Source organism: Danio aesculapii, chromosome 9 (genome assembly GCF_903798145.1).
Source record: "Danio aesculapii chromosome 9, fDanAes4.1, whole genome shotgun sequence".
Classification (NCBI taxonomy): domain Eukaryota; kingdom Metazoa; phylum Chordata; class Actinopteri; order Cypriniformes; family Danionidae; genus Danio; species Danio aesculapii.
This window is the reverse complement of record NC_079443.1, coordinates 14,220,804-14,248,126: the sequence shown is the minus strand read 5'-3', so window position 1 is coordinate 14,248,126 and position 27,323 is coordinate 14,220,804. Positions and strand designations below refer to the sequence as shown.

The following is a 27,323-nucleotide window of genomic DNA, read 5'->3' as shown; positions in this document are numbered from 1 at the left end:
GGTGACATTAACTGCAGTTTGGCAGTTTCACATTCACTCATGAGCATTTCATTCATGCCCCCTTGACAAACTGGGGTATTAGACGGAAATAAGGAGTAAGGACTGGTAAGAGTGTTGTGGAATTTAATAACGCATGCTGAAAATAAAAACTTTACTGACAGCTGTGTGTGTGGAATATGGCAAAGTCCTACATGACGTAATAATTTGATTGCTGTGTTTATTTCAATAATGCCACTAATATATGCATACTCCACTCTTAATTCCATTTCTGTTTAGTTCAGTTATGACTTTAGTCAGATTAGGGTGATCAAAAATCGCTGTTTGAATCTTATGTAGGCCTACAGTTCAAAATTAATGTTTAACTGAATTAACAGTTAGTAAACACAAGTACGTCTTATTGAACATCATTTATTTTCATCACCAATTATCACAGTAGAACAGTTTCTCAAGCAGTTTGTGATGCATTTTGGAAACAGGAGATGAGCCCCTGGTGTAATGCGCCACCTGGCTTGAGAAACCCATTCTCAAAGACTTATATTTAGTCATTATTTGGGTAGCACACATTCTAAATGCCTTCGGCAGAATTTAAATGAGCCATTTTAATCTAGATTAATTCCAAGATTACAGTGAGATTAATCTAGATTTTAAAAAATAATCTATGCCCACCTATACATTATAACAACATAAATTACAAAAACTTTTACTTTAATTTTGAGGTTTTTGTTGTGTAGATTGCACCTAGTTTATAACAAACTTTATCTTCATCTTCCTCATCACTTCACATAATGTCCACATCTGAGATAGTTCCAAGAACATTCAGCAATAGATTAGTACATTGATATAATTTTTTTAATATAAAAAAAGTTCAGTCAGCATTACTGGAGATTTAATTTCAGGAACATATCTTGAACCTATTGTACATCCTAATGGACAGACATATTTGAAATAATCCTGATCTAAAGCTTGCAATGTTACAAAAGATTTTAAACTCTAATTAGTAAGAGCAATCACTCTTTTTTTTTACATACAATCGATGAAATATTGCCAAATATATCTATTAATCTGAATAAAAACATTGTAAATATGGCTTATGTCTGGAGTGAAGTGATGCCATGCTGCTTTTCAGTGTAGTGAATTTATTTCAAATTACAACATGCCGAGCCTTACCACCATTTGGTTGTGATGAAGATTATCCACTCTCATGGATTGCAGGCTTTACATTAAATGAAAACATGGACATGTGATGTCCATTTTCATAGAGTCCAAAGGGCTGCGTTTGAAGTGGCGCTCCTTCTCTGTTGACATCAGTTTGACGACTTCAGCCACAATATTCATAACCACACACCCCTTGCTTTTGGTTTGCTACGAGGGAATAATGTGCAAAAAGAAAGCCCCTTCCCCTACTCAATATTTAGTTTCAACATACTGAATTAAGTCTCAACAACTTCCAGTTCACACTGACTTTAAAGACATTAAAACAGTTAATATATAGTTTAGGTGTTTTTGCAAAGTTTTAATGACCTTCCAGATATAAGATTGGTCTCTGGATTAAGATAAAAACAGATAGAAAAGAAATATGTACACAAAATTGAAAAAAAAACTAAACAGTTTTTAGAATAAAATGGCTCCTGCTAGCAAAAGACCGTGTTTTGTAAGAGTCCATATACCAGACACAAGTTCATATTCTAATTTATTTGTTTTTTCCCGCTGTCCATAATACTATATTAAGGTCTGGGCCATTTCATGACTGTTTTAGCTGTTTTTTGTCGATAAATATCATGAATATCTATAAATATATAATTTCATAATCAATATAATTATCTGTACAGTGGGGAAAATAAGCATTAAACACATCTTTTTTCTCAGAAAACATATTTCTAATGCTGCCATTGACTTGAAATATTCCCTGGATGTTGGTAACAACCGAAGAAATTCATATATGCAAAGAAAACTAATCTAATTAGTTTACAAATTAATTTATGTGTAATACAAAGAAATGACACAGGGTAAAAGTATTGAACACATGAAGAAAGGGAGGTGTAAATAAATATTAGCTGCTTCAGTCCAACATCTACATTAGCAGGATGATGAGGATGAAACCAGGATGGACATTTCAGCAAGACAGTGATCCAAAACACAGCAAAGGAAACTCTCAAATGCTTTCAGAGAAAGAAAAACAAGCCGTAGAATGGCCCAGCCAATCACCTGACTTAAATCCAATATAAAATACAAATTATACAGGGTGGTCTATTTATATGGATACACCTTAATAATATGGGAATGGTTGGTGATATTAACGTCCTGTTTATTGCACATTAGTATATGTGAGGGGGCAAACTTTTCAAGATGGGTGGTGACCATGGTGGCCATTTTGAAGTCGGCCATCTTGGATCCAACTTTTGTTTTTTTTCAATAGGAAGAGGGTCATGTGACGCATCAAACTTATTGGGAATTTCATAAGAAAAACAATGGTGTGCTTGGTTTTAACGCAACTTGATTTTTTCATGAGCCCCCTCACATATACTAATGTGCCACAAACAAGACGTTATTATCAATAACGATTCCTATTTTATTAAGGTGTATCCATATAAATGGCCCGCACTGTAGATCAGATTTGATAGACAAGACCCACAGAACCTTAAAGATTTTGTTGAACTCTTTGTAAAACTCACAATTGAGTAATGCATGTGACTTCATTCTCCATATGAGAGATGTCTTTAAGCTGCTATCACTAAAAAAGCTTTAAATATAAAGTATTAAATACGCTTCAGTTGTTCAGTACTTTCTTCTTGTGTCATTTCCTTGTTATTACACAACAAATTTTTCAGATTTTTAGTTTTATTTTTATGTTTGTGTTGTTTGGGTTTTTACCACAATCTGGTTCAATTCCACGTCAACATCTACTTTAGAAATATTATGTCCAGGAAAAAAACATGACGTGTTTAATACTTATTTTCCCCACAGTAAATATAATTTCTGTTCAGGTAAAGAGCGACAGATTATTATATTATATTATAAATGAATAGAAAACTTTATACTACAATCTAATCAAATCTAATGGTAGCCAAAGACTTTTGCACAGTACTGTATGTAGTTTATGTACAAATTATTTTTTTAAATTAAGCAACGTCTTGTCTTTGTTTTATTATATGTATTCTTTTTCGTCCTACAGGAAATGAACTGGAGGAGGATTTGGAGATTTTAGAGGAGGCCTCACTCCAGGTACTGTATTAAAAATAGTTCTGGTTTTTGTTAGTATGATCAAAGACCACTTTAATGGTGTCTTTGTGTTGAACAGGTTTGTAAATCCCACTCCGGACTACTGGGGAAGGGACTGGCTCTGTCTCATTCTCCCACCATCCTTGAAGCACTGGAAGGGAACCTGCCATTGCACCTGCAGACCAACGAACATTCCTTCCTGGAGGACTTCATCACCTGCGTGCAGAACTCCAGTGGCGGGCGACTCGCAAGGTCTGTCTCAAACATTTTTCAGCTTATCGTTTCAGCGTCCATATCACAATGTGTGCATCCGAAATAGTCAAATCACTGGATATGCAATGTTGAGTTGGGGTTATAGTTTATCAGCACCAACATTTATCATTTGCATCTGCTTTAAGGCATTTTAAGAGAGTTTAAAGGGGATCTATTATGCAAAAATCACTTTTATAAGGGGTTTAAACCCAGTTGTGTGGCAACAGTGTGTGGATATAGCCAGCCTCTAATGGTACACATTAATCTTATTTTTTATAAAAACAATTCATAAAAACAGTCTGCAGAAACATTTAATTGACATTCTCCTTTTGTACGTGTCATCGGAGCAGGAAAGTCACGGCCATTAGAGACAATCTAATGCCTAGACACTTTATCTTTTTTTGCAAGTAGGCTGCAAAAACTTTGTCAGCAAGTGAGAGGCATTATAAATGAAGACCTTAGTCTCCATAGGCACCATAGACTGTAAAAGATATGGACATTGTATCCATGACGTCACCCATAGGTTTCTGAAGAGCGCAAATGAAGCTACTAGTAGGGGTGGCCAATCATCGCCATTTTGTTTGCGCATCATTGCACTGACCGGGTGTGACCAAACAAGGGCAAAGAGGCGGAGCTACAGACGGGTGCTAGCATTTTTTCTAGGAGAAACGCTTAATACTTCATTACCTGCGACTTGTTTGTGTTTTGAGCATTTGTGCTTGGTTTTACACTATATCAATAAAGTGTTTAGTCTTTTAAAAACACTGTTGTAATACATTGAGCCACTAAGAATTTTTTTAATTATTAATTTTTTTAATAGGAAGAAAACGCAAATTACTTACAAATACTTCAAATATAGTCTGGGTTAGTAAATACAAGGCTATTTATGAAGTCCAGGTATAACCCTGTATGACAACGTTTTAGATGACTGTTCCAAAACCTACAGCTAGTCAATCTGTCAGATTCTGGAGTGCATTCAAGTTCTAAAGAAAAATATAAATGATAAGTTATCCTAAATAGAAAAAACACATTTATAGATATGCTATATAAGTATGTAAGAATTGCACTCACCTGGGAAATAGTGGCCACGTGAATGGTTTGTGAGCACAATTAAGTGCACACAGCATGCCATATCATCTGATAACTGTAGGAAACAATTCCAAAAAGCAACTGACTGTGTAAAGCCACATAAAACAAAAAAAATATGATGAATTTGCCAAGCTCAGCGGCTAATCAGCCGTAATCAGCTGAGGTGACATGACAGCGACCAGCGAGACCTAGCTGTCATTATGCAGACTTAATATAACTTAATAAAAACAAAACTGATGAGTTATAAAAAAAATTCACCCCCCTCACAGTTGCCATGAAGGGTAACATTAGCTATATGCACCAAAACCATCGTGAACATCAGGCTGTAAAGATGTTTTACTGTAAAACTGGCCAATTTACCATTGCAGTCAGAAATAACCTGGAGTTCCTAGAGCCAGCCCCCATAGGCGAGTTAATGAATTGCAGTTTCAATACGGAAGTACCATATTGGCTTCAGAGGGTCAGTGGGGGGTTACCGGTTCATAGGCACTCATGTCGGAATGGTGGGCAGGGAGAACGAGCTCATTTGCATTTAAAGCAACAAAATAGCTCCAATGTAATCTTACTTCAAATTTCACATATTGACCAGGGTATAATAAAATGGTCTAATTGGTACAAACACATTCTGGAGACACCAAAGGTTTATATTATGTCATGTAAAAGGGGTAGAATAAGGTTTCAATAAAGATGCATTTTACAGCATTATTTATACAATGAAGACTATCCACTGTTATTTTACATATCACATTACATTTAAATGTTCAATTTAAGTACCTGAATACTATTTGAATAATTATTGTAATATTGTGCCGGCCTATCCCTTTTATACATACAAATTATCTGTTGTTTAAATTAGTATTTTCATCATTTATGGATCTCATCCTAGCATCTTTTCCATTCTATTTTCCTAGGTGGCTTCAGCCAGACTCCTACGCAGACCCTCAGAAGACCTCACTGATCCTTAACAAAGACGACATACGCTGTGGCTGGCCCACTACTGTTGTGGTCCAGACCAAAGACCAATACGGAGATGTTGTGCATGTGCCAAACATGAAGGTTAGCATCTTTATAGAATCAAATGCTGTGTTATGAAACCGACGTCTAACAGGCTTTTCTCTGTTGTAGGTTGAAGTCAAAGCTGTTCCAGTCTCTCAGAAGAAGTCCATCCAGCAGGAGAACATGAAGAAATTGCAGCGTTTGCCAGGCACTTCGTCTAATTCTACATCAGGCACTGATCTCACATTCGGTGGTCATCCAGCACCCAAACTGGAGGCGACGTACGAGCCTATGATTATCAAGGAGGCTCGTTATATCGCCATCACTATGATGAAGGTTCGTTCCATCTCTTAAAGGGGTGATCCACTACGATATCATATTTTAAACTTTAGTTAATGTTTAATGTAACTGAGCGTCTTACATTCAGAGATGTTGTTTATGTTCACACAAAGTTCAATGCAAGGGGAAACATTGGCTTTTACAGAGTTAGCTTAGCGAACAAAGTTTGGGACTACAAAAAAAACATCTGGGTTAATGATGTCATAAACCCTTCAGATTACGCACATACGTAATGCCAAACAGAGACGCTTCCTGGTGATGTGGAGCTGTTCTGCAAATCACATCACATTATGTTAGCTGACCAATCAGAGCCTATTGAGGGCGGGTCTTAAGAGGAACTAGGAAACTACTCGTTTTTATGTTAGCTGAGTAGCTGTATACAATCAAAGTAGGATATATGAAAAAAAGTACGTGATTTTCTACAAATGAAGCATTAGGACACATTGCTTTGCACCCCATAATCACAATCAAGCTTTAAAAATACACTCTGGACCACACCTTCAATTAAAAAAAAACTGTCCCTACACTGCAAAAATGTTTTTCTTATTTAGAGTTTTTTTTTGTTCTTATCCACATATCTAAAAAATTCTAATCTTAAAACCTCATCTTAAAATTCTTATTTTTATTGTTCTCATTATTCTTGTCTTGTTTTCAGATTTAAAATTAAATTTTTTTCTTAAACTAAATAATCTGCCAATGAGGTAAGGAAAATAATAATCTTATTTTAAAGCCAGAAAAAAAAATCTTGTTTCAAATCAAAATACTCTTATTTAAAAACTAAAACAAGATTATTTTGTTTACCCCATTGGGCTAAAAATAGTTTTTGCTATTATTGTGGGGTGAAAAGTAACAATTCCACTCAAAAGAGAAATTATTAATGGAGGAAGATTAAAATACTGACTTTTTAATGTAAGTGTCAAATGCAACAGTGAAACATGTCTACATTAGACTTTAGCCCCTTTCACACATACAGACCTTTCCGGAAAATTACCGGCAATTTTCCGGAAAGGTCTGTATGTGTGAACAGACCCTTTTTGAAAATAAAGGTAAATTTGTTCCATCAATTTTCCGGGAAGAGAAGTTGTAACATTACCAGTAATTTGCTGTGTTTACCAGTAATTGCGCTGTGTGAACGCAGAAGGACGATTGCCAGAAAGAATGCATTCATGTCTAGAACGTGCTGACTTGAGACATCTACTTCAGCCCATCAGAACACTCACATCTGCACGGTTTATAAAAATAAAAGCTTTTGAAATTTTTTCCAGACACATTTAGCTGCTAGATGTTAGTCAGATAACGTTTCTACATTCCTTCTGAATGCCAACTGTGAAAAAAATATCAATAAAATGCTTATGATAAACCGCCGTTTGTTTACCTTCAAGCTCTGCTTCAGTTGCTTGACGCGTGTGCATGTGAAGGAGCCGGTGAGCACCAGCAAACATACATATTATGAACATCTCAACATCTGAAAGTGTTCCGTCGTATGTTTTCATAGAAGTTGTTCACAATGCTTATTCATCCACATAATTTGTAATGCAGTCAAGTGTGTAAACAGCTGCAGTTTGCGTTTCTGCCTATGGATGTCTCACAAAGCAGCTGCATGAATGCTAAATCTTTAAATAAAACTGAAACCATAAAGAAAGACAGACCCCTTTTATGTTTAGAAATACAAGCGCTGCCGTTTATAGGTCATTTCTAGTTAATGATGTCAGAATTTACTGGTATTTTGGAATGGATGTGTCTTTCCGGAGAAATTACAGAACATCCGTGCCTGTGTGAACACCTTACTTATGAATTTACCGGTAAAGTTGTTCTGGAAATTTTCCAGATATTTACCAGTATTACTGTGTGAAAGGGGCTAATGATAAGCAATAATAAGAAAATTTCATATTAAGCTTCCTGTGTGCTGTAAATGTAATATATACATAATTAATAAATAAATAATCATATTTTATAATCAAGGAGGTTTAAGTTCACTTTACATCAATAAATGTCATTTCTTCCATGTCAATTATTGTCTTTTTTATCCAGGCATATGAAAATTACTCCTTTGAGGAGCTTCGCTTTGCCTCACCAACACCAAAAAGGTTCAAAGACTACATTTCTACCTGACTTGAATATATATCACAGGCCAAATTGAGATGCAAGAACAGGTCTCAAGTTCAATTTGCTTGGTTTTTCCTCAGGCCCAGTGAGAACATGCTTATCCGGGCCAACACAGATGGCACTTACAGCGCTAACTGGACCCCTGGTGCTGTTGGACTATATACCATTCATGTGACTATCGATGGCATCGAGATTGGTAATCGCATTTTAGATTTTAATACACTTCGATATTTGAGCTCTTCATTATTAGCTTGAAAAAAAGTACCCAATCAGTTTATTTTGCTAGTGCTTTAGAGCTATAAATGTTCTTAATATACATATTTCTGCTTTGAACAGAATGCAGTTAATGTGCTTTATTGATAATACATTAGTAGTGATATTAAAAAGCTCCTTAAAGCGATAGTTCACCTATTTCCTTAACCTTTAGTGTTTCTGAACTTTCATGACTTTCTTATTCTTCTTTTGAGCACAATATGTTATTCTGAAGAATGTTGGGGAAAAAAATCAGCCATTGACATCCATGATAGGAACACAAACTACTATGGAAGGCAATTGGCTGTATTATTTTATATATCTTTCTCTGTGTTCAACAGAAGAAAAAACCTCAAACACGTTTAAATTTTTTTTTTTTTTGCGCAAACTATCCTTTATTAATGAAATGCTAACTAGAGTATTGTTTGTTCAGATGCTGGTTTGGAGGTTGAGGTCAAAGACCCACCCAAAGGAATGATCCCTCCTGGCACACAGATGGTCAAACCTAAAGCTGAACCTCAACCCAGCAAGGTGAGTTCCCAAGTTTAGCAGTTTAAGAGGTACTGAGACACACTGTCTGATGTATCAGGTTCAACCATTTCAACTATTCATTTACTTGCCTATATTATTTGAAAATTTGGTATGTTTTTGTTTTTTAAAGAAGACTTATGCACACCAAGGCTTCATTTACACCATTTGACAACATTACCTTCATAATTACATTTTAAAATATATATTTTTTTGCATTTAAAGGCACAGTATGTAAGATTTTTACATTTAAAATATCCAAAAGCACTAGAACATTGTTGCTTTTTGCTGGCTTATGTACTTAAATGATCACAAATTGTTTAAAAAAAATTTCAAATGCAGAGAAATAAGCAATTTTCATTTCTGGTTTGTTTTTATAGACAACAGAGAAACACCAACAAAATAATAACAATGCCTTAAATGCATTTTATTACACTGCGCAGAGCAGCATTATAACTGAGCACTAAAATATATTTATCATAAAAAAACAGCACTGCTTCTTTCCTATGTGATCATGACCAGAAGAACCAGAAGTCGACTGTGGCATAATTTGAGCTATTTTGGTAATTTTGGCATTGTGGCATTACTTTGGCTTTGGTCTTTGCACACTGAAGTCTGAAATTTTCATATGCGTTTTTGAGATTTTTATATGTGAAAAATTTGTCGTATAAAAAAACATTGCACACTGAGTCCGATGCTTATTAATTAATCCATCAGGAAAAAACGCAAAACATTTCGGAGTCAGTTCAAGCAGTGATACTTTGTTCTCTTTTCCAAAGTAGAAAAAGAAAGAGGAATATGCTACATATTGTGTTCATTTAATACTAGCTTACATAGAGAGGAAGGAGAGAGTTCTTCTACTTTTCAAAGAGGTGCTCTGCTACGATTATCCCGCAATGCAAAGTTTATTTCAAGAAGTCAGTGGAATTTTGATATATTGCTTGTGATACTTAACACATTCACGTATGTAAACAAATATTGAAGAGAGACTGTCAGTACCTATAGACATTACAATAGATGGTGGCCGCGTTGGCGAGTCAAAGCAACGGACCGAAAGCGGACCTTGCTTTTTATTATAATGTCTATGGGCAGTTCGTCAAATGTATGGAGACACACACACACCTAGCAGCAGCAGCAGGGGTGAGGTGCGTCAGTCGCTGTATCCAGCATATAGCTGTCCGCCACATTCTGTCTTTATTTTATGGATAGTGTTTGTCAAAGTTATCTTTGTCTCAACTGACGGCAATCTGTATTTAGCTTTTTGCTTGTACAGTGGCTCTGAACTGTCAAAACACCTCTCAAAGCGTTTTTTCAGATGCGAAAAGCGGAAAATCTCGAGCACTGTTTATTTTTTTTATGACGGACAAAAGTGTGTCAGTACGATTGACACAATATGAGGTCGAATTTATTTTTTAATGTGCGAAAATTGAGGAGGAAAATTTTGGATTCAGTGTGCAATAACATTTACTCTGCTTCATACTAACATGATAATAGGTTTTGAATACTTTAGCTCATCTATCTCATGATTTCTGCCTTGTGGGTATTTGTTGTCTTCCTGTAGGATGTCATGAAAGTGACAACTACCATGAATTTACATTCAATCATGGCGCCATCAAAATATGCCTTTGTTTGATGTGAATATGCGCCATCTAGTGGCGAAAACCACATATTGTGCATTCATATCGTGTCTTCAGTGTCACATTATGCTTCAAAAATAATTTGTATATGGGTCACACTTTTTTGAAGTAAAAATTAATATATATAATAATATAGTAAATTGTTAATGCGTTAAATGTAGCGAACATTCTAGAGTAACTGTTTAATGCAATGTTTCTTTATCAATTGTAGATCATGGAAATTAAGTTTAGGTCCTTAAAAGTCATAGAATTTCTCATTTGGTTCAGAGTAGGAATTCCTTTTTTGTTAAAAATGTTTGTGTTCATCGTTGGTACGGGCAAAAAATAAAACCTCCTGTCAAATTAATTGCACTTTCATTGAAACCAAGTCTAAGAAATATCGGAATCGGTACTCAATATTAGCAAGTACACAAATTAAAATACTTGTACTCGTATTGGTTTGTAAAAAAGTGGTTTCGGTTCATCCTTAGTTGATTGATTAAATATGGTTTTGAAATAAATACTTAGTATTATCTTGGTGACTTTAAATATTATTGTTGAAAACTGGTGACTTTGATTCTACATTAAATCTTGGCGTCATCAAAATACGCCTTTGTTTGTTGTGAATATGCTCCATCTAGTGGCGAAAACCACATATTGTGCCTGTAAATCATGTCTTTAGTGTCACATAATGCTTCAAAAATGATTGTTATATGGATCACACTTTATTGAAGTAAAAATTAATATAAATAATAATATAGTATATTGTATATTAGCGAAAATTCTGGAGTATCTGTTCAACGCAATGGCTCCTGTTTCTCTATCAATTGTAGATCATGGACATTAAGCTTAAGTGACTAAAAGTCACAGAATTTTACATTTGGCTTTGAGTAGGAATCCTTTATATGGTATTTCCCATACCTCTACACAAAAAAGAGAATCAGGACACCTGTTCACGTTAACCGAAGGGTTAGGGGGTTAGAATTGGGATTGTGCCCAAATAGTGTCACATTTCTTTACTGAGCGTTAACCTGGGAAACAAGCAACATAACTGCACAATCAAATGTCTCTCCTGCTCTTCGCTGTCGATTGTCTCACACCTCATCAATTCTCTCGTCTGACAGGATGTGCGGGTTCTGTTCTCTCTGTGCTGTGAATTCTTGCTCTCTGACTGCAGCTTCCTGCCATCTTCTCATCTATCTCACTGTCTCTCCCCCTCTGCTTCTCTCAGGTGCGCAAATTTGTGGCCAAGGACAGCGCAGGGCTGCGTGTGCGTAGTCACCCTTCTCTGCAGAGTGAACAGATAGGCATAGTCCAAGTCAATGGCACCATCACATTCATTGACGAGGTAAACCTCTCTAGAATAGGGCCAAACTCTTCTCTATTTAAAGGGACAGTTCACCCAAAACTGTTTACTCACCCTTAGGTGGTTTTTATACCTTTATAAGCTTAGTTTTTCTTTTGAACACAAAATAAGTTGAAAATGTTAACCATTGACTTCCATAGTAGGAAAAACAGAAGTCAGACACTTCTCAACACAGCTTAATTTGTATTCAACAGAATAACGAAACTGAAACAGGTGAAGGGTGAGTAAATGATGACTCAATTTTCATTTTTGGGTGAACTATCCCTTAAGTGCTTCTGTTTCTCTTATCCTTTAATCACTGAACACAAGTTAATTCTTGACCACCTCAGTTTTAAATGGCTTTTAACACTAGTTCTGCATCTCTTTGAGCTTCTAAATTGACTTTTGATTTGATCAGAAGCATTCATTTGCTTATCTTTTGCTTCACATGCAGGAGACTTTGAGGCTGTAGATTAATGTCATATAGGAACTATCCATCCCAGCCCAACGCTGCATGCCAATCACTGATAGCTCCTATAAGATCCAGTCTCACATGCACAATGCCGTCAGTTTCTCTAAAGGCCCTTTCACATGACCCGACAGTGCAGTGAACTCAATGGAGAGAAGCATCGCCTATTAGCATTAGCGAATTGTCACATTTTGCTGACTCATTGGCAGTAGACAAGTGGTTCTCAACCAGGTGATGTTAGATCAACAGCTCTATATTTGCACTTACGTGTATTTTCTTTTAGTCGAAGGCTAATTTTTAGCCCTCCTGTGAATTTAATTCTTTAATGTCTTTATTTCTATAGTGCTTTCACAATGTAGATTGTGTCAAAGTAGCTTTACATAGATGTAGATTGAATTGGCTTCAGTTGCTATAGTTGAAGTTCAGTTTAGTTCAGGGTAATAACAAGATGTTTAACTGACCAATGATATTTTCACATTATTTCCTATTACAATTTTTTTTTATTCTGGTAAAAGGGCTTATTTCTTTTAGTTTGGCTGGAATAAAAGCAGTTTTTAAATAAATTATCTAAGATCTGTTTAAGCATTATTAGTAAGCATGATTAGTCTCCTTAAGATTTTTCTCTCTCGATTTTTCTCTCTGATTTTTTTTCTCTCAGAGCAAATCACTGCTGTCCAATAACTTAATTATTCTAACTTCCCAAGTTAGTCTCCTTTGTCTGTCACACCCATTACAAGTTACTTTCAGTCTCTGCTAATGAGCTGATAATCTGAATAAGATGTGTTTGGTTAAGCAGACCTGGAAAATGTGCAGAGCTGGTGGTCCTCCGGGAACGTGGTTGAGAAACACTGTCTTACCTGATGCTCAACCCGCACAAATCTGTTAAAATCTCAAAAAAAGTACTCTAGGGTGTCTTGAACCTTTAAAATACTGGTATCGGTTTGTAAAAAAAGTGGTATCGCTTCATCCCTAGTTGATTGATTAAAAATAGTTTTGCAATAAATACATGGTATTCTCTTGTTTGCTTTGAATATTGTTGTTGAAAACTGGTGACTTTGGGGTCAAAAAGGTTGAGAACCACTCCCATAGACCTTTAGAAGTACTACTAATCAGACAAATTGTATGATCACAAGAAAAACCCCAGTCAGAACAAAAAATGTACATGCATAATCTACTCCAGTATCTATTAAGTATTATATTTATTTATGTTTATAGAAAATTTGCTGCACTTGCTGCTTTCTTGCAAAATTTTCCCCACATGCTCAAAGTGGCGCATGATGCTTTTGTTGCGCAGGATTTTGAAGCCCCAACATGAGTCATGTGAAAGGGCTCTGCTGGCAACCGACAATAGCGTTATAGATGCATTTACAAATTTTGTACATCTAATTGTAACCGCTCACCCACTGTAAATCCAATTGGTTGGTGTTGTGCATTAGCGGACTGGTCCTGCAGCCTCAGAAGCTCATGCTAGGGGGCGTGTTAGCAGTTACAGGAGGGCATGGCTCCGCTCTGTTGCTTGTTTCCCATAGATCCACAATGATGATGGTGTCTGGCTCAGACTGAATGATGACACAGTAAAGAAGTATGTTCCCAACATGAATGGCTACACTGAAGCCTGGTGCCTCTCTTTTAACCAGCATCTGGGCAGAAGCCTCCTGGTCCCTGTCGACGTAAGTAAACTTGTAGATTAGCTGGAGTCCCATCACTGCTCATTTGGGAACGGGATTTGTAACTTTTTTTAGGACGATCATTGGATTATACTACAGTTTGGCTCATTTACATGAAACGAGGGCTTCTATTAATGACCCACTCCCAAATGTCTGTTAGCATGCTGTGTTGATTACTTACCAATGGCAATAACATATGTCGTTGCATGTGTTAGTGCTGCTGTGTAGTTTAGTTTGGGCACGATCACTCAGAGACCAGGATGGAAGGTGTTTAAAGATGGGTGCATGTTGCCAGTCCCTTGTCTTATTAACTCCTGGTTGAAAGACACTAACTCATGCACACTGTTTTATGGGGCTGCACGATTATTAAATTATGTTCAATTATGTTGTTTCTTTTATAAAATAATCAGACTTTTGTGTTTGTTTTGTATAAGGCTGGAATACACTGTAAGACTTATTGGACTTACAATATCTGAACTTAAAATACTATGCATTATGCACTTGGCAACAGAACATGGATGAGGATCAAATGCTGTCAGACTTTCAGGTAGTTTTTAACATGACAAAACAATCTCACTCAAAGTGGCTTGCTGCTAGGAGCTGCATGACAAATGAAGCTGCTAACTGCTATTTCAATTATTTTTTTTGCACTTTCAGTTTGGGAAAATGCAATAACTACATTTTTATATTTTAAAACTGAGGCCATTTCAATATGAACACAGGTATTTTTATAAACTGGATTTTCCCCGCCTTTGTTTGAAAAATGATCCCTATCCACATGAAAACGCAAAAACGTACTGTGATATGTACTGTTAAGAGCATGATGAACCAACAGGCGGTGATAAAAGCCTCTTATGTTGAAAATATTTGCACATGCATACAAAGGCCCAATCCCAATTCTACCCCTTAGCCCTTACCCCCTACCCCACGTTGTGCGCGTTCCCATGAAAGGGTAGGGGTGTTCCAATTCTCTTTAGCTTGAAGGCGTAGGGCTACGGGGAAGGGGTAGATACCCCTTTGAACAAAGATTTTTCAGGACCACACTCGAAACCAAGAGGTAAGAAAATTCCCAGAATACACCAGCCACAACGGGAGCATCGCTGCACCCGAAAGTAAGGAGATGCACAAATTAGTATTTTTTTGTCATTATTATGAATTTTTACAACAAACAAGCTTTTAAAAAACTGCTAAAATAAAAAAATAAATCGCTAAATTTCGCAATCTATAATCCATAATCATAACTCCTGTACAGCAGTTCCACAACATTCTGTCACTTGATGACATGCAAATACCCTGTCAGAAATGTCTAGTGGCTGAGATTATGAGATTTTTACAGTGTCTACTATAATGTTAATGTTGTTTTTGGTGTCGTTACATAGATGAATATGGCCACTGTGTATATGCGCAGTATAGTTACAATCTTATTTCCACATTATATGGTTATGATAACTTAATATGTGATTTCTTGAAGATAAATACCAAAAATAACACAACTGGAACAACTACAGCAGTCGCAATCGTCTGATCTCATATGAAGCATGAGATCGCAATGATTTGTGCAGGTGTTGTAGTGGTGCCTCATTTCTTAGGGGTAAATTTTGAAGCCCTTCTCATTCACACTCGATTTTAAGGGCAATGGGGTACTGGTAGGGGTACAACAATAGAATTAGAAATCATTGCAAATGCGTGTTCACCCAGAAAAAAAACATGGAATGCATGACATATTTGCCAATCAATTGAGTTCAAAAAAGTTTTGGGACACCCCTCTAAATTATAAGGTCACTTTCAGAAGTTCAGTGAATTCACACGTGGCTATCACCTGTGCAGTATTTTCATTCAGGAAATTTCCGCACTACTTAATATTCCACAGTCAACTGCACAATTGGGAGTGGCAGCAACTTAGCCATGAAGTGGTAGTGGCTACATAAATTCACAGTACAGATAGGGCTGCAAAGATTGTGATCTCGATTCGATGTTAATTAAGCTTTTCTACGATTCAGCTAATTATATTTTTAACGTCAGGAGGGAATCGAAGCATTTGTCGAATTGTTCTATATACATTGCTCAGCAGCATGGACACCTCCAAATTGTGTTAAAAGTGTCACATACTGTATTTAAAAGATATAATTCACCGCAAAAAAATGCCATTCTGTCTTAATGTAAGAATATATTTGCAGCCACAAAATGACACGTGAGCTGACGCACTGTTTGTTTGCTACTGAGAGGTTTTTTTTTTCAGTGACGGCAGCCATGAGCTGCACTCGGCAGTGAAAGTGAAACCAAAAACATCATTTAAATGATCATATCACATTTTAGAGTTATGATCACGACAAGCAATTGATACGTTTTTCTTTCATAGCGAACACATAGTGTTGTGCATTAGAATAAATATTTAGCAGTGTCATTATAACTACTCCAGCCTATATAATGTTAAATATAATGCAAGAGGGAATCTGATAATGAAAATTGTCTGATTTTACCAGTGAAATAAAATGGTCTAATTATGTTGTCAATGACAAATGACAAGAATGTCTTAAACATAATAATTCAACTTCAGAATTATGAATAGTTGTATTCTGATGTATTCACTTTACTGTGAATTAACGACCAGGACAATTTAAAGTTTATTTAAGTCTACTCTATTCCAAGTCTATACAAAATTTAGCATTTTAACCAAGAGTAGACCACGAAGGCCTAATATTATTATTGTTGTTTTATCATATGTTTGAGAAATAACAATAATAATAGTCTACTCATATTAACCTTTATTTTACATCTACTTTAAACTTTATTTTTACATCTACAGAATCGTGAGAAAATTGTGATCTTGATTTTAAGCAAAAAAAAAGGATTCTTATTTTAGCCAGAATTGTGCAGCCCTAAGTACAGCGTGAGTACAAGCTAAGGCCCAGAGTGCAGAAATCGCCAACTTACTTTAATGTCAATAGCTACAGACCTTGTGTCGCCTAGCTCAAGAGAGCTTCATGGAATGCAGTTGCTCAATCATGGAAACTTTAGATTCGGCAAAAATCTTTACTGAAGTCATGTAGTGCTTTTCAGCCTTAACAGGTTTTATTTACATTATTATTGAGTAACTCAACTTTGAATGTCCTCTTTGCTTTGCTTCTACACAGTTTAGCTAAGAGAGCTAGCTAATGTTTCTTTTTTCATAAAAGAATTAAGCACCTTACAATTTTTCAAACATTTATAGTTAAGACTTCACAAATTAGTTCACATAGTGTCAGTCAAAATCATAATTTATTCAGTTGATTGTGCAGCCCTACTGTGTTGTTACTCATCATATGTGGTGTGAAAAATAGCTCTTGTTTGATACTGAATATCAGTGTACAAAGCTTTGCTGTTTTCTGGTCATGACAGTATAGAAGTAAGAGCTCATTTGAAAACTTGAACCTCTTTATAAAGCCAATCTGTAATTATAGACATTCGTTAACTGAAGAAGAATTACTTAAATTTGTTCAGTGGCCCCTGAAACCTTTTCAGTAATTGGTGCAAAAGTGGTTAATCGGCTTAAATTTCTCACACTAAATTAACTGCCGGGGTTCCTCTACTCTGCCATGCAATAAAATGTTGTCCTTCTAACACAAAGCCTAAAAGTGGGCCGTGATTTTGAGAGCATAATTACATCTGGATGTGAAAATGTCATCAAGGCTCCCAGTATGAACAGCATGACACACCACTTATCTTTTTTGGAAGATTATAAATCTTCGTATTTCTTATGTGATTTATTTTTCATTTGCTATATTTTGATGTGATCAAATTATTTTTCTCAAAATTGGAGCATTTACAGTCATAATCTTCAGCAGAACTTGTTTCGTTTGCTAGACTTTCTTCTCAACCTTCAATTTCTTTTTCTCTTACTGTCTCATGAAAAAAAAATTAAGAAATAAAACACCTTAAACAAGCTGTCTACTATAACAGATCCATCTCTTCCAAAAAAAGACAAACCATATCGTCTGCGTTTCTAATTGAGGGTAATTCCCCAACGTGTTTTGACTTGCTTATAATCTGTTGCTCAGAATATCTTTAGCGCTAGCCAAGGAGTCAGGGATATCGACTTTTTGTCTTGGACGACCTTATCTTGTTTTCCCCAGGTGAGTGGTCAGATGGACTTTGTAGCTTGGCTGCTGTTATGCTTTTCACCAGTGTTTCTCATAATTTCGAGATTGTGGTTTTTACATGTAATACTGGAGCATCATCAGACTTGCATGTTTGTGTAAACTATGTGAGTGAATCCCAATGTAATTTATCTTCTGTATGCTCAACATTTCCCAACCCAGACTCTTTGGAAGTATGTGCCTCTGCCTACATTTTAGCAAAATGTAAAATACTTTGCTCTGGGTACATTTCATTGCACGTTTCAGATGACAAATCCAGTAGAGGGCGCTGTCTGCGTTTTTGCGAATGTGAAATGCGTTGTTTAGGGTACATTTCATTGCATGTTTCAGGTGATGAATCCAGTAGAGGGTGCTGTCTACTTTTTTTGCTAATCTAAAATGCGTTACTTAGGGCTGTGGTCCTCAGCCACCCGCCAGTGGATCAATTGGTACCAGGCCACACACGAAATAATTAATTATTTCCATTTTATTTATTATCTGAGTCTGAACAGTCTTTTACTTTGAAAAAAATTACTGTATTCTCTTGCTTACATTTCGGTCGCTTGAGTGCCCAAATTTAACCCAAAAGTAGCAAAATGAGTAAGAAGATCTTTGGAAAGTTTCTTTGCGAATTGGAAAATGACCAGTGAAGCACCTGTGAACTGGCAATGAATAGATCCGCAACCCATTTGTCAACAAATCAGGTGAATCCACCATGTCTTTGCAAGAAGATCAACAGCTGGAGATCACAATTGATGGCCTTTTAGGGGCTGTTTGCATATCACATTTTTTCTAGAGCTCACACAAGTTCGTTATTTCCAATGGAGGTGTGCTGACAAGCTGCGTGACGCACTCACGCCTTCGAGACGCACACGGTTGAATGGATGCCTCGAGCGCACCGCGAGTCACGTGACAAGAACTGATCGATCAGCTTTAGCTTGTATGGAATATACACATTTCGTTAGACTAAAGACAAACACAGAACACCCAAACGCTGCAGTGCTTTGTAATTTTCTAGAGGGCGCTGTTTACATTTTTGCAGATCTAAAATGCTTTACTTGGGGTACATTTTATTGAACGTTTCAAATCAACGTTTACACATTGATGATCGACTGCTTTTATCTGTTTTATGGAACTGTGCTTAACTGGACTCTAATCCGAGCACTTCACAAGTACTACACCGTACATAATGAGCTAACTCACAAACTGAAAAGTTGTCCACATGGAGATAAACTGAGCCAGATGTATTTTATTTTTAAATTTTATTACAAGTTGTTCTGTCGTGTTTATTTGGTGTTGTGCAAGTAGCTCCACACAAATAATATAATTTGTGTATTATTTATTACTTATAATTTATATTAATGTTATTTCGCCGATAACATCTTCCTGTAGCTGTCATTTGTGTGAAAAGGAACAAAAAAATGTTGACATACTGCTTTATAGCGTTCATTTTACCTAGAAACACCAGCCAAGTGTGGGTTTAAGTAAGTTTTCATAGTTTCACAAAAATGTAGGCTGAAGCACATATTTCCAATGAGTCTGTGTTGAAGTAACATGTTTAAAGTGTCTTGCAACAACCTAACGATCATTACATGACGTTTGTTAACCTTCAATAAAACTTTTTTTTTGCGTTTTTATGTCAGAGTTCACAATTGAAACACAATTGGAAGTCAGTTGCATGAGGATTTAAAGGAATAGTTTGCTCAATAACACATTTTCTGTCATTATTTACTTATTAAATTAATGTTTTTATTTTCAATGGAACACAAAATGTTATTTTCATAAATTTTATATGTAGGTTCTAGAGAAGTTCAAATATCACGTTCTATGCTAAAGATTACATGATAACATTAATGACAGAGTGCATTTTGGGGTGAACTGTTGCTTTAAAAAACAAGCAGGTTATGTGACTGCATGTTTTTTTCTCTCTCTCAAACAAAGGTAAACTTTTTGTCAGTTTCTAAACAGCATGTCTACACAGTGTTTGAATGCACTACTTGGCATCAGAACACACAGTTATGTGTGTTATGGTGGTCATTGTTGCCGCTACATAAAATAAGTTACAATTTATAAGTATTGTATTTATGAAAACTGTCTTGTTTGTGCTGTATGTAGAAGCACAGCTGGGAAGTCTTTTCAGTTTTTCTTTTTTTTATCAGACACTTCATCCTGATAAGTGTTAAAGGGTCAATGACGTTTAATTTCTTTCTTTTTTTGTTTTGTTTCTGTTGTCTGCATTAATAAAATATCTACCCGTGACATAAAAGACACTACTACTTTCAATTGTAAAAATTACAAGGTTGTAAAATTTAAAATATTACTAATAAGAAAATTTAAAAATATAATATTGCCAAAAAACAATAACAGGGTGTCTGTGGGGTCTTAAACAGCATTAAAAGTTGAAAAATCAATGTAGAGAGGTTTAAGGCCCTAAAAAGTATTCAAAAGTCTTAAATGCTATTTTTCAAGGTTTTAAATTTATATCATTTTTGATTATGCAATGTATGGTTGTATGCTAAAGTTTGCCTGAATTAAATCTGCAAATATCAGTAGTTTATAAAATCAATGAAATCCTACTAGATTTGACATCATGCTGCTTTGTTTACTGCAGTAACCAAGGTATCAACTTTTTTTCTGCATTTCTGTAGGCGCCTAAACTGCTAGATTTAATAGATTTTTATTCAGTATATGAATAATGTTTTAGTTTTGAATTAGCTTCTTACATTAATATTCAGTAAATATACTATAAGTTAAAATCTCGCCAGTGTTTCCGGTTGAAGCCTAAAGTGGTTTAGGGTGTACTCACACTATGTACAGTTGCCTTGAACCGGGCCAAAGCACACTTGTCCCCCCTCCCGTCATAAAGTCCTCGTGCTGCAGGAATTAGGAGGTTTGCTGAAGGTGCAGCTGTCGTGCGGTGAGAGGTTTGCATCTTTAATAATCTACAACAGTTTGCGTTCATTGACAGTAAGAATGATTAATAGATCCACATGAAACAGTGCCGTAAAAGTGACGTCTTGTTTTCAGTTTCGGGCTTTGGCGCACTTTACACTACAAGCATACTGCTCCAAAGCCCAAGTGAAACGCGCTCTGACACACCTCTTCCAAACGGGCCAGGGCCGGACAAGTGAACCGTGCCTGAGCCTGATTTAGAGCACTCACACTTCTCAAACGATCCGGGAAATGGGCCTGGGCTTGGTTCGGATAGCATAGTGTGAGTACGCCCTTAAGGTCTTTAAAGGGCCATGAAATACCCCCTGTCTCAGCAGGGTGTTTTCACACATCTAGATTGAAAAAAAAAGTCAGGAAAGTGGGTGTGTCCAGATCTGTTTAGGTGGGAGTGTCGGGGGAGGAAAAGAGGGAAGTGTTTGCGTGAAAATGCAAGTTTCGCGTGCACTGTAATCCACACGTGAGTCCAACTGTGCTCTCAAAGTGGGGAGTTGAAAACAAAACCTTTGTTGCAGCACATTTATAAACGCAACACTGACGACCTGTGTCTCCGAACAATTCTTCTTCATCCACTTTTTGGCAACACAACATGGCGTCTTTCTGCCGTCTGAACGTTGTAACATAAAAACTTGGAAGCTATATCATGCATATTAATGAAGCTGCACCTCATACAAAATAGAACGCGCTGATTGGCGGTCTGGTCTCATGAATTAATGCGGAAAGCTCAAAGACGTCACATTGTACTGACCAGTACAGACATCCGGTCTACACGCTGGAATACACAAAAGGATCTAATCGCCGTGACATAGCTTCTTAATTTCTTTTCAAACTGGAAGAACAAATTAGCTCGAAATAACACAAAAACTACCAATTTTCTCTTTTTTTGTGAAAAATATGTGTCTTAATAGTGTTTTTAGCAGCATGGCACATATATATGACTGTGAACAGCTCAAAAATGTGTTTTGGTGTTTCGTGACTCTTTAAATGTATGGAAAGAGCCTTAAAAAGGTCTTTAAAAGGAATTGAATTTAACTCTCTGATTCCTGTATATACTCTGAATAATGTTTTTTGCTAGTGCCTGAAGCAATTCGGTTATGTAATAAATGTAGTAAATCAATGCATTATTATTTTTTATTATTATTAACTTTTTTTTATTATGCATTTTTAATATTATTTAATTTATTTATTTATTTATTTTTTCTTCATTTTTCTTGATGTTAAGTGTTGGTGCTTATTGTGTTTAGTGTCAGAATGAATTTCCCTAAGGGGATTAATAAAATAAAAACTAAACTATAAATAATAATGATTATAGTCTTTAGTTTGGGTCTCTCTTTATTTTGATGGTTCTTTTGTTGAATTTAAATTACATTGCATCTACATGCCAACTAATTCTCATGACATTATAAGTAGACTGTTTTATAACAGTCTATATATATATAAGTAGACAGAAGGTTGGGGTTAGGGTTACTGTAAGTTGACATGTACTTAAGTTTCTTATAATCAGCTAAATGTCTGTTGAAGGAGCATTATCAACATATATTAAGCAGACAGTCTACTAATACTTAATTGGACCATCAAAATAAAGTTTTACCTTAGTTTATTTTAAGCATTCACTGCATTTGTTACCTACCACTTAAGTCCTTGAGTTCTTCAAAGCAGGATAGATTCTTAATACATTATGTTTTGCTAAAATGAAATATTTCTAAAAATAACCCCAGCAATGTCACTATTTGTGTCATTATCGTGTTTAAAACTTAAAAAAAATTGACAAGTAAAAAAAGATGTTTAAAATAATCTAAATATTCAGTTTAAAATTTACATTTTTTTATGACACTGAGTTGTCATCCTTAAAAATGTTTTTCTTTCTTTTTAAGTTCATACAAGACATCCTTATTTGTCATTGACCCTAAAGCTATTTATAACTTTTCCATTTGCTTTCAAACCTAAATTAACTGGTGTTGTTTGGTTTTGCAGGAGGGCAGGTCAAATTTGGATGACTATGGAAAAGAGAGTGGTGGCCACCCTTCTCATGATGCCAATGTACTTGACCTGGGCGCAGGCCAGAGTGGTGGACCAGGTCTTTATAAGGTAGTGAAGACCGGACCTTCGGGTCACAACATCAGAAGCTGCCCAAACCTTAGAGGTATCCCCATTGGAATGTTAGTTCTGGGGAACAAAGTCAAGGCGGTAGGCGAGGTATGAACTCCCAACTGTGTCACTGTGGCTGCCAATAAATGACTAATTAGCCAGATTTCTTGCTAGTTCTGCTGTCTCTGTAACACAGATTCTTAATTTGTGTCTTTAGACTATTAGAGAACCCTTTGTATAACTTCTTTTGATAGAAGCCAAACATGCCATGGCTCTGGTGTGGGTTTGTTGTCGTTCTGTGCACATTATTAAAGCTGCTTTCAAGAACCACCAAGCATGGCTTCAGCTTTTGCACAGTAACAGTATAACCTGGCATGCTCTACAGGAACATGTTTGTGATCCGACAGTTAATATATAATCTTAATTAACCTATTTACAATAATGAATCGAAGCTTGTGAGTTGCTAAAAGCAAAAAAAAAAAAAAAAAAACTGAAGTCATCTCATAGCTTTAACTTTGTAAGCATCAGGATTGAGCAAAATTCAAAAGATTTGGTTCCCTTTCGACTTGGTAATGTGAATTTGAATTGAAATGGCTGTGATTCACGTGATGGTGAACTGGAATGATGGGAAGAGGAATTAATGGAGGTCAAAGAAACTCAGCACAGGTTCACTGGAGTTTGATTACTTGTTTAATGTAAGTACAGCTCTGTTTCCAGTGATATAAAAACACAATCATTAAATTAAATGTTAAATGTTATGGAATCATATCATGTACATCATAATAAAAGGTTAAAAAAAATGTGATAACTATATTATACTAATTTTAGTAGTAGTGATAGTAGTAAAACTGCATTTTTATGGAATAATTATACAGTTGCTTTTATGTTTTTATTTTAAGAGGAATAAAACAGAATGAGTAGATTTCCTAAAACATTTTTTCATGATTCCAAAGAATTTGGTATGCTTTTTAATAATAAAATTTTATTTTAAAGGGGTGGTCTCATGTTTCACTTAGCTTGAGAAAATTTCATTATAATTTTTTTATATATCCTACTTTGATTAAATACAGCTACTTCGCTAAAATGAAAAGGACTGTCATATTTCCTAGTTCCTCTGAAAGGCACACCCTTAAGAGGCTCTGATTGGTTAGCTAACATAATAATAAGCATGTGTAAGTAATATAAAACATTCTCATATCTTTTGCGAGTTCATTATTTGAGATGTAGAATGCAGGGAAAGCAGCCGCACAGAGAGACAATGCAGCGCTGCTAAAAAGTGTGGTTGCTTACTGCGGTTTGACTGATAAATATGAATTTGTAGCTAAATTGTTAGTGGTGCCAAACAGCATTTCCCGTTGTTTACATCGTTGTTTACCTCCTCGCTAAAACATACCGTTAACACTAGAAACTACGCATGTAATGGATCAATTTTAACAAAAAAATAAACGTACAGGTTGTGGCTCACAATCCACAGCTTCATCGGTTGGAGGAGTTTTAGCCGAATCCAGCACTGAACTGAGAAAGTTTCTGGATGCTGTTCTTTGCCAAATGCTAGAGCTCTATATTTTTTATAATTCCCTGGAACAAAAGTAAACTAAAATTGTCAGCACTTCTCTCTGTGTCATGTCCTTTGAAAGCCCAAATACAGAAACAGAACACACTCTGTGGAAATAGCAGTGTTTAGACGGCTTTTTAGCTTTCTCTGCTATAACATTACAGCACCTCTGGCCACGCCAATTTGCTGCGCATGGTTTATGCGCATGGTGAATGCACGTAACTGGAAGCCCTTGTGGTCTCACTAGCCCGGATGTAATTTTTTGTAGTTCCCAAACATTGTTTGCTGTAGGCTTTGCTAAGCTAACTCTGTAAAAGCCAATGTCTCCCTTTGCATTGAACTTTGAGCGTCTTATGTTCAGAGATGTTGTTCATGTTCACACAGCTACATTACACATCAACTAAAGTTATAAATATGATATCATAGTGGACCACCCCTTTAGCTATTTAAATAATAAAAATATATCTAAATAATTAAATATATAAATAATTTAATAATTAAATGTATAAATATATATAATATATAAAATTAAATAATTAAATATATAAATCATTATATTTGACTTATATTATATAATATTATATTGCCTTATATTATATTATATTGCCTTATATTATATTATATTATTGCCTTATATTATATTATATTATATTATATTATATTATATTATATTATATTATATTATATTATATTATATTATATTATATTATATTATATTATTTTATATTATATTATATTATATTATATTATATTATATTGTTTTATATTATATTATATTATTTTATATTATATTATATTATATTATATTATATTATATTATATGTTTTGAAAAGCCAATTTATATTTGTAGAATTCATACTGGCAAGTTATTTTTCTAACGACTTAAACAAATATTCTTTTATTTCATTGTGTTCCTGCTTCCTTGAGCTCCACATGCAGTTCAGCGTCATGTTTGCAGCCTCAATTGAAATTCCCGAATTGAACTGGAACTCTGAATCGCGCACAATCCTGGTAAACACCTGTCTTTTGAATAGTCTCCATGTCTGATCATGGAAGGGCTGAACTTTACCTCTTTCTTCTCTCGGTAGGTGTGGTGTGTCATGCTGTCCTCAAATGCTCTCTTAAAATCGTTGCCTCTGAGTCTTCTAACAATCACTGCTATTCTGCTCATGAAATGTACTGTAAAAGTGTCTTTGAGCTGGTTTCAGTTCATAAATCGTACCAACCGACTGGTGCATCGTCTATATTTGTGTGTCTTGTTTTTTAGATGCGCTTTGTTATTTTAGAACGGCTGTTTGCTGTTGAGTATTGCTCCTCGGGATTGATGTTGGTGTCAGGTGTTTGTTTGAGAGAGGGGGTAAATAAAGCTGTGTCTGTATCAGGTGATAAACTCGGAGGGCACCTGGGTGCAGCTGGATAAGAACAGTGTGGTGGAGTTCTGCGAGAGTGATGAAGGCGAGGCCTGGTCTCTGGCCAGAGACAGAGGGGGGAACCAATACCTGCGGCACGTTGAAGGTACGCAAACACACTCCTATTTCTTCCAGTCTTTGTCAATTGCAACCTCTCTCTCGCTTTCCTTCAGCTTAGTTCCTGATTTATAGGGGGCGCCACACACATAATGAATCGTCAATTACTCTGGCATATGTTGTTTTGCAAACAAGCCACAACCCAGCACTGAAAGTACACTAACTCGTGAACCCCTAGAGCTGGAAAACACCCATACTCTCTCAATCATACACTCTCATACACTACGGTCAATTTATTTATTAAAATTGACCATGCCATCCCTTAATTGCAACCTTTGTACAAAAAATAATAATAAGGAATAGCTCTTGAAGTGTAGTTTAAATCTAAAAAGTGTATCAAGTACGTGTATATGTATTAAAAGTAGATATATATTGTACATAGATTAAATATTAAGGGCCATATCATACATAATGTGGCGCCAAATGCAACTCTTTTGCTAATCTCAGCCATGCGCAGGTATCATTTTCACGTCACGCGTCACATTGTTTAAATAGCAAGTGTATTTGTGCCCATTTTGGTGAATTGTTGGCATGTTGCAATTTTGAGGCAAGTGAAATAGACAACGCAATTGATCATTGGAATCCAGCTTGACATGAACTCGCTCTTAAAGGAAATGGAAGATGACACTTTGATTGATTTAATGCATGTTATGGCCAAAACACACCATTAACTCTTTAAGAGAATAAGGACAAGCCTTTTATACCATATGCCAGATGTGCACTTACTGTTTTTTTTCCATACTTAAAATAGCAAAAATGGATTCTGGCACACCCTAAGTGCATCGTGCACTTTAGACCATGCACTTAGATTGTTAAAATAGAACCCCAAGTTGTAGTTCACTCAAAATTGGTTTAAACAAATAATTAAGTAAAATCAATAATACAGTATTTTGCAGTGCCAAGATATCAACAATGTTCATGTTCATTATCATATGTTGAATAATTGAAAATCGCCACATGTCTACCTTAAAGATGTTTGAATGATGAAAGAATTTTAAAAGAACTGAAATGGACCATGTCATTGACCAACTAAAAGCTGGTCTAAAGTCCAGTGCTGAGTGTGTTAGTTATGTGCCTATGCAGGTCCAAATGCTTACACATTGGTTAATACCCACAGGATGTACAGCAATAGACAAATAACTTTACATATAAAAAAATTATGGATTAAAATGTTACAAAAAGTATTATTTTCTACATAAATATATAAACTAC

General features: G+C 35.6%; 1 protein-coding gene across 17 annotated transcripts in view; it reads left to right on the top strand.

Moving 5' to 3' along the window:
• mycbp2 (MYC binding protein 2) overlaps positions 1–27,323 on the top strand; it is a 239,118-nt gene that overhangs the window by 153,890 nt on the left and 57,905 nt on the right. For 11 of the 17 annotated variants that reach the window (XM_056464968.1, XM_056464962.1, XM_056464966.1 and 8 more), the window contains 12 exons: positions 3,173–3,222; positions 3,299–3,471; positions 5,472–5,616; positions 5,686–5,892; positions 7,927–7,982; positions 8,082–8,197; positions 8,687–8,784; positions 11,629–11,745; positions 13,741–13,881; positions 17,916–17,990; positions 22,917–23,138; positions 25,968–26,100. In XM_056464968.1, the coding sequence (XP_056320943.1) occupies positions 3,173–3,222; positions 3,299–3,471; positions 5,472–5,616; positions 5,686–5,892; positions 7,927–7,982; positions 8,082–8,197; positions 8,687–8,784; positions 11,629–11,745; positions 13,741–13,881; positions 17,916–17,990; positions 22,917–23,138; positions 25,968–26,100 (1,533 nt within the window). The remainder of the gene's footprint in view (positions 1–3,172; positions 3,223–3,298; positions 3,472–5,471; positions 5,617–5,685; positions 5,893–7,926; positions 7,983–8,081; positions 8,198–8,686; positions 8,785–11,628; positions 11,746–13,740; positions 13,882–17,915; positions 17,991–22,916; positions 23,139–25,967; positions 26,101–27,323) is intronic. The other 6 variants (XM_056464975.1, XM_056464963.1, XM_056464976.1 and 3 more) reach the window with 4 other exon arrangements.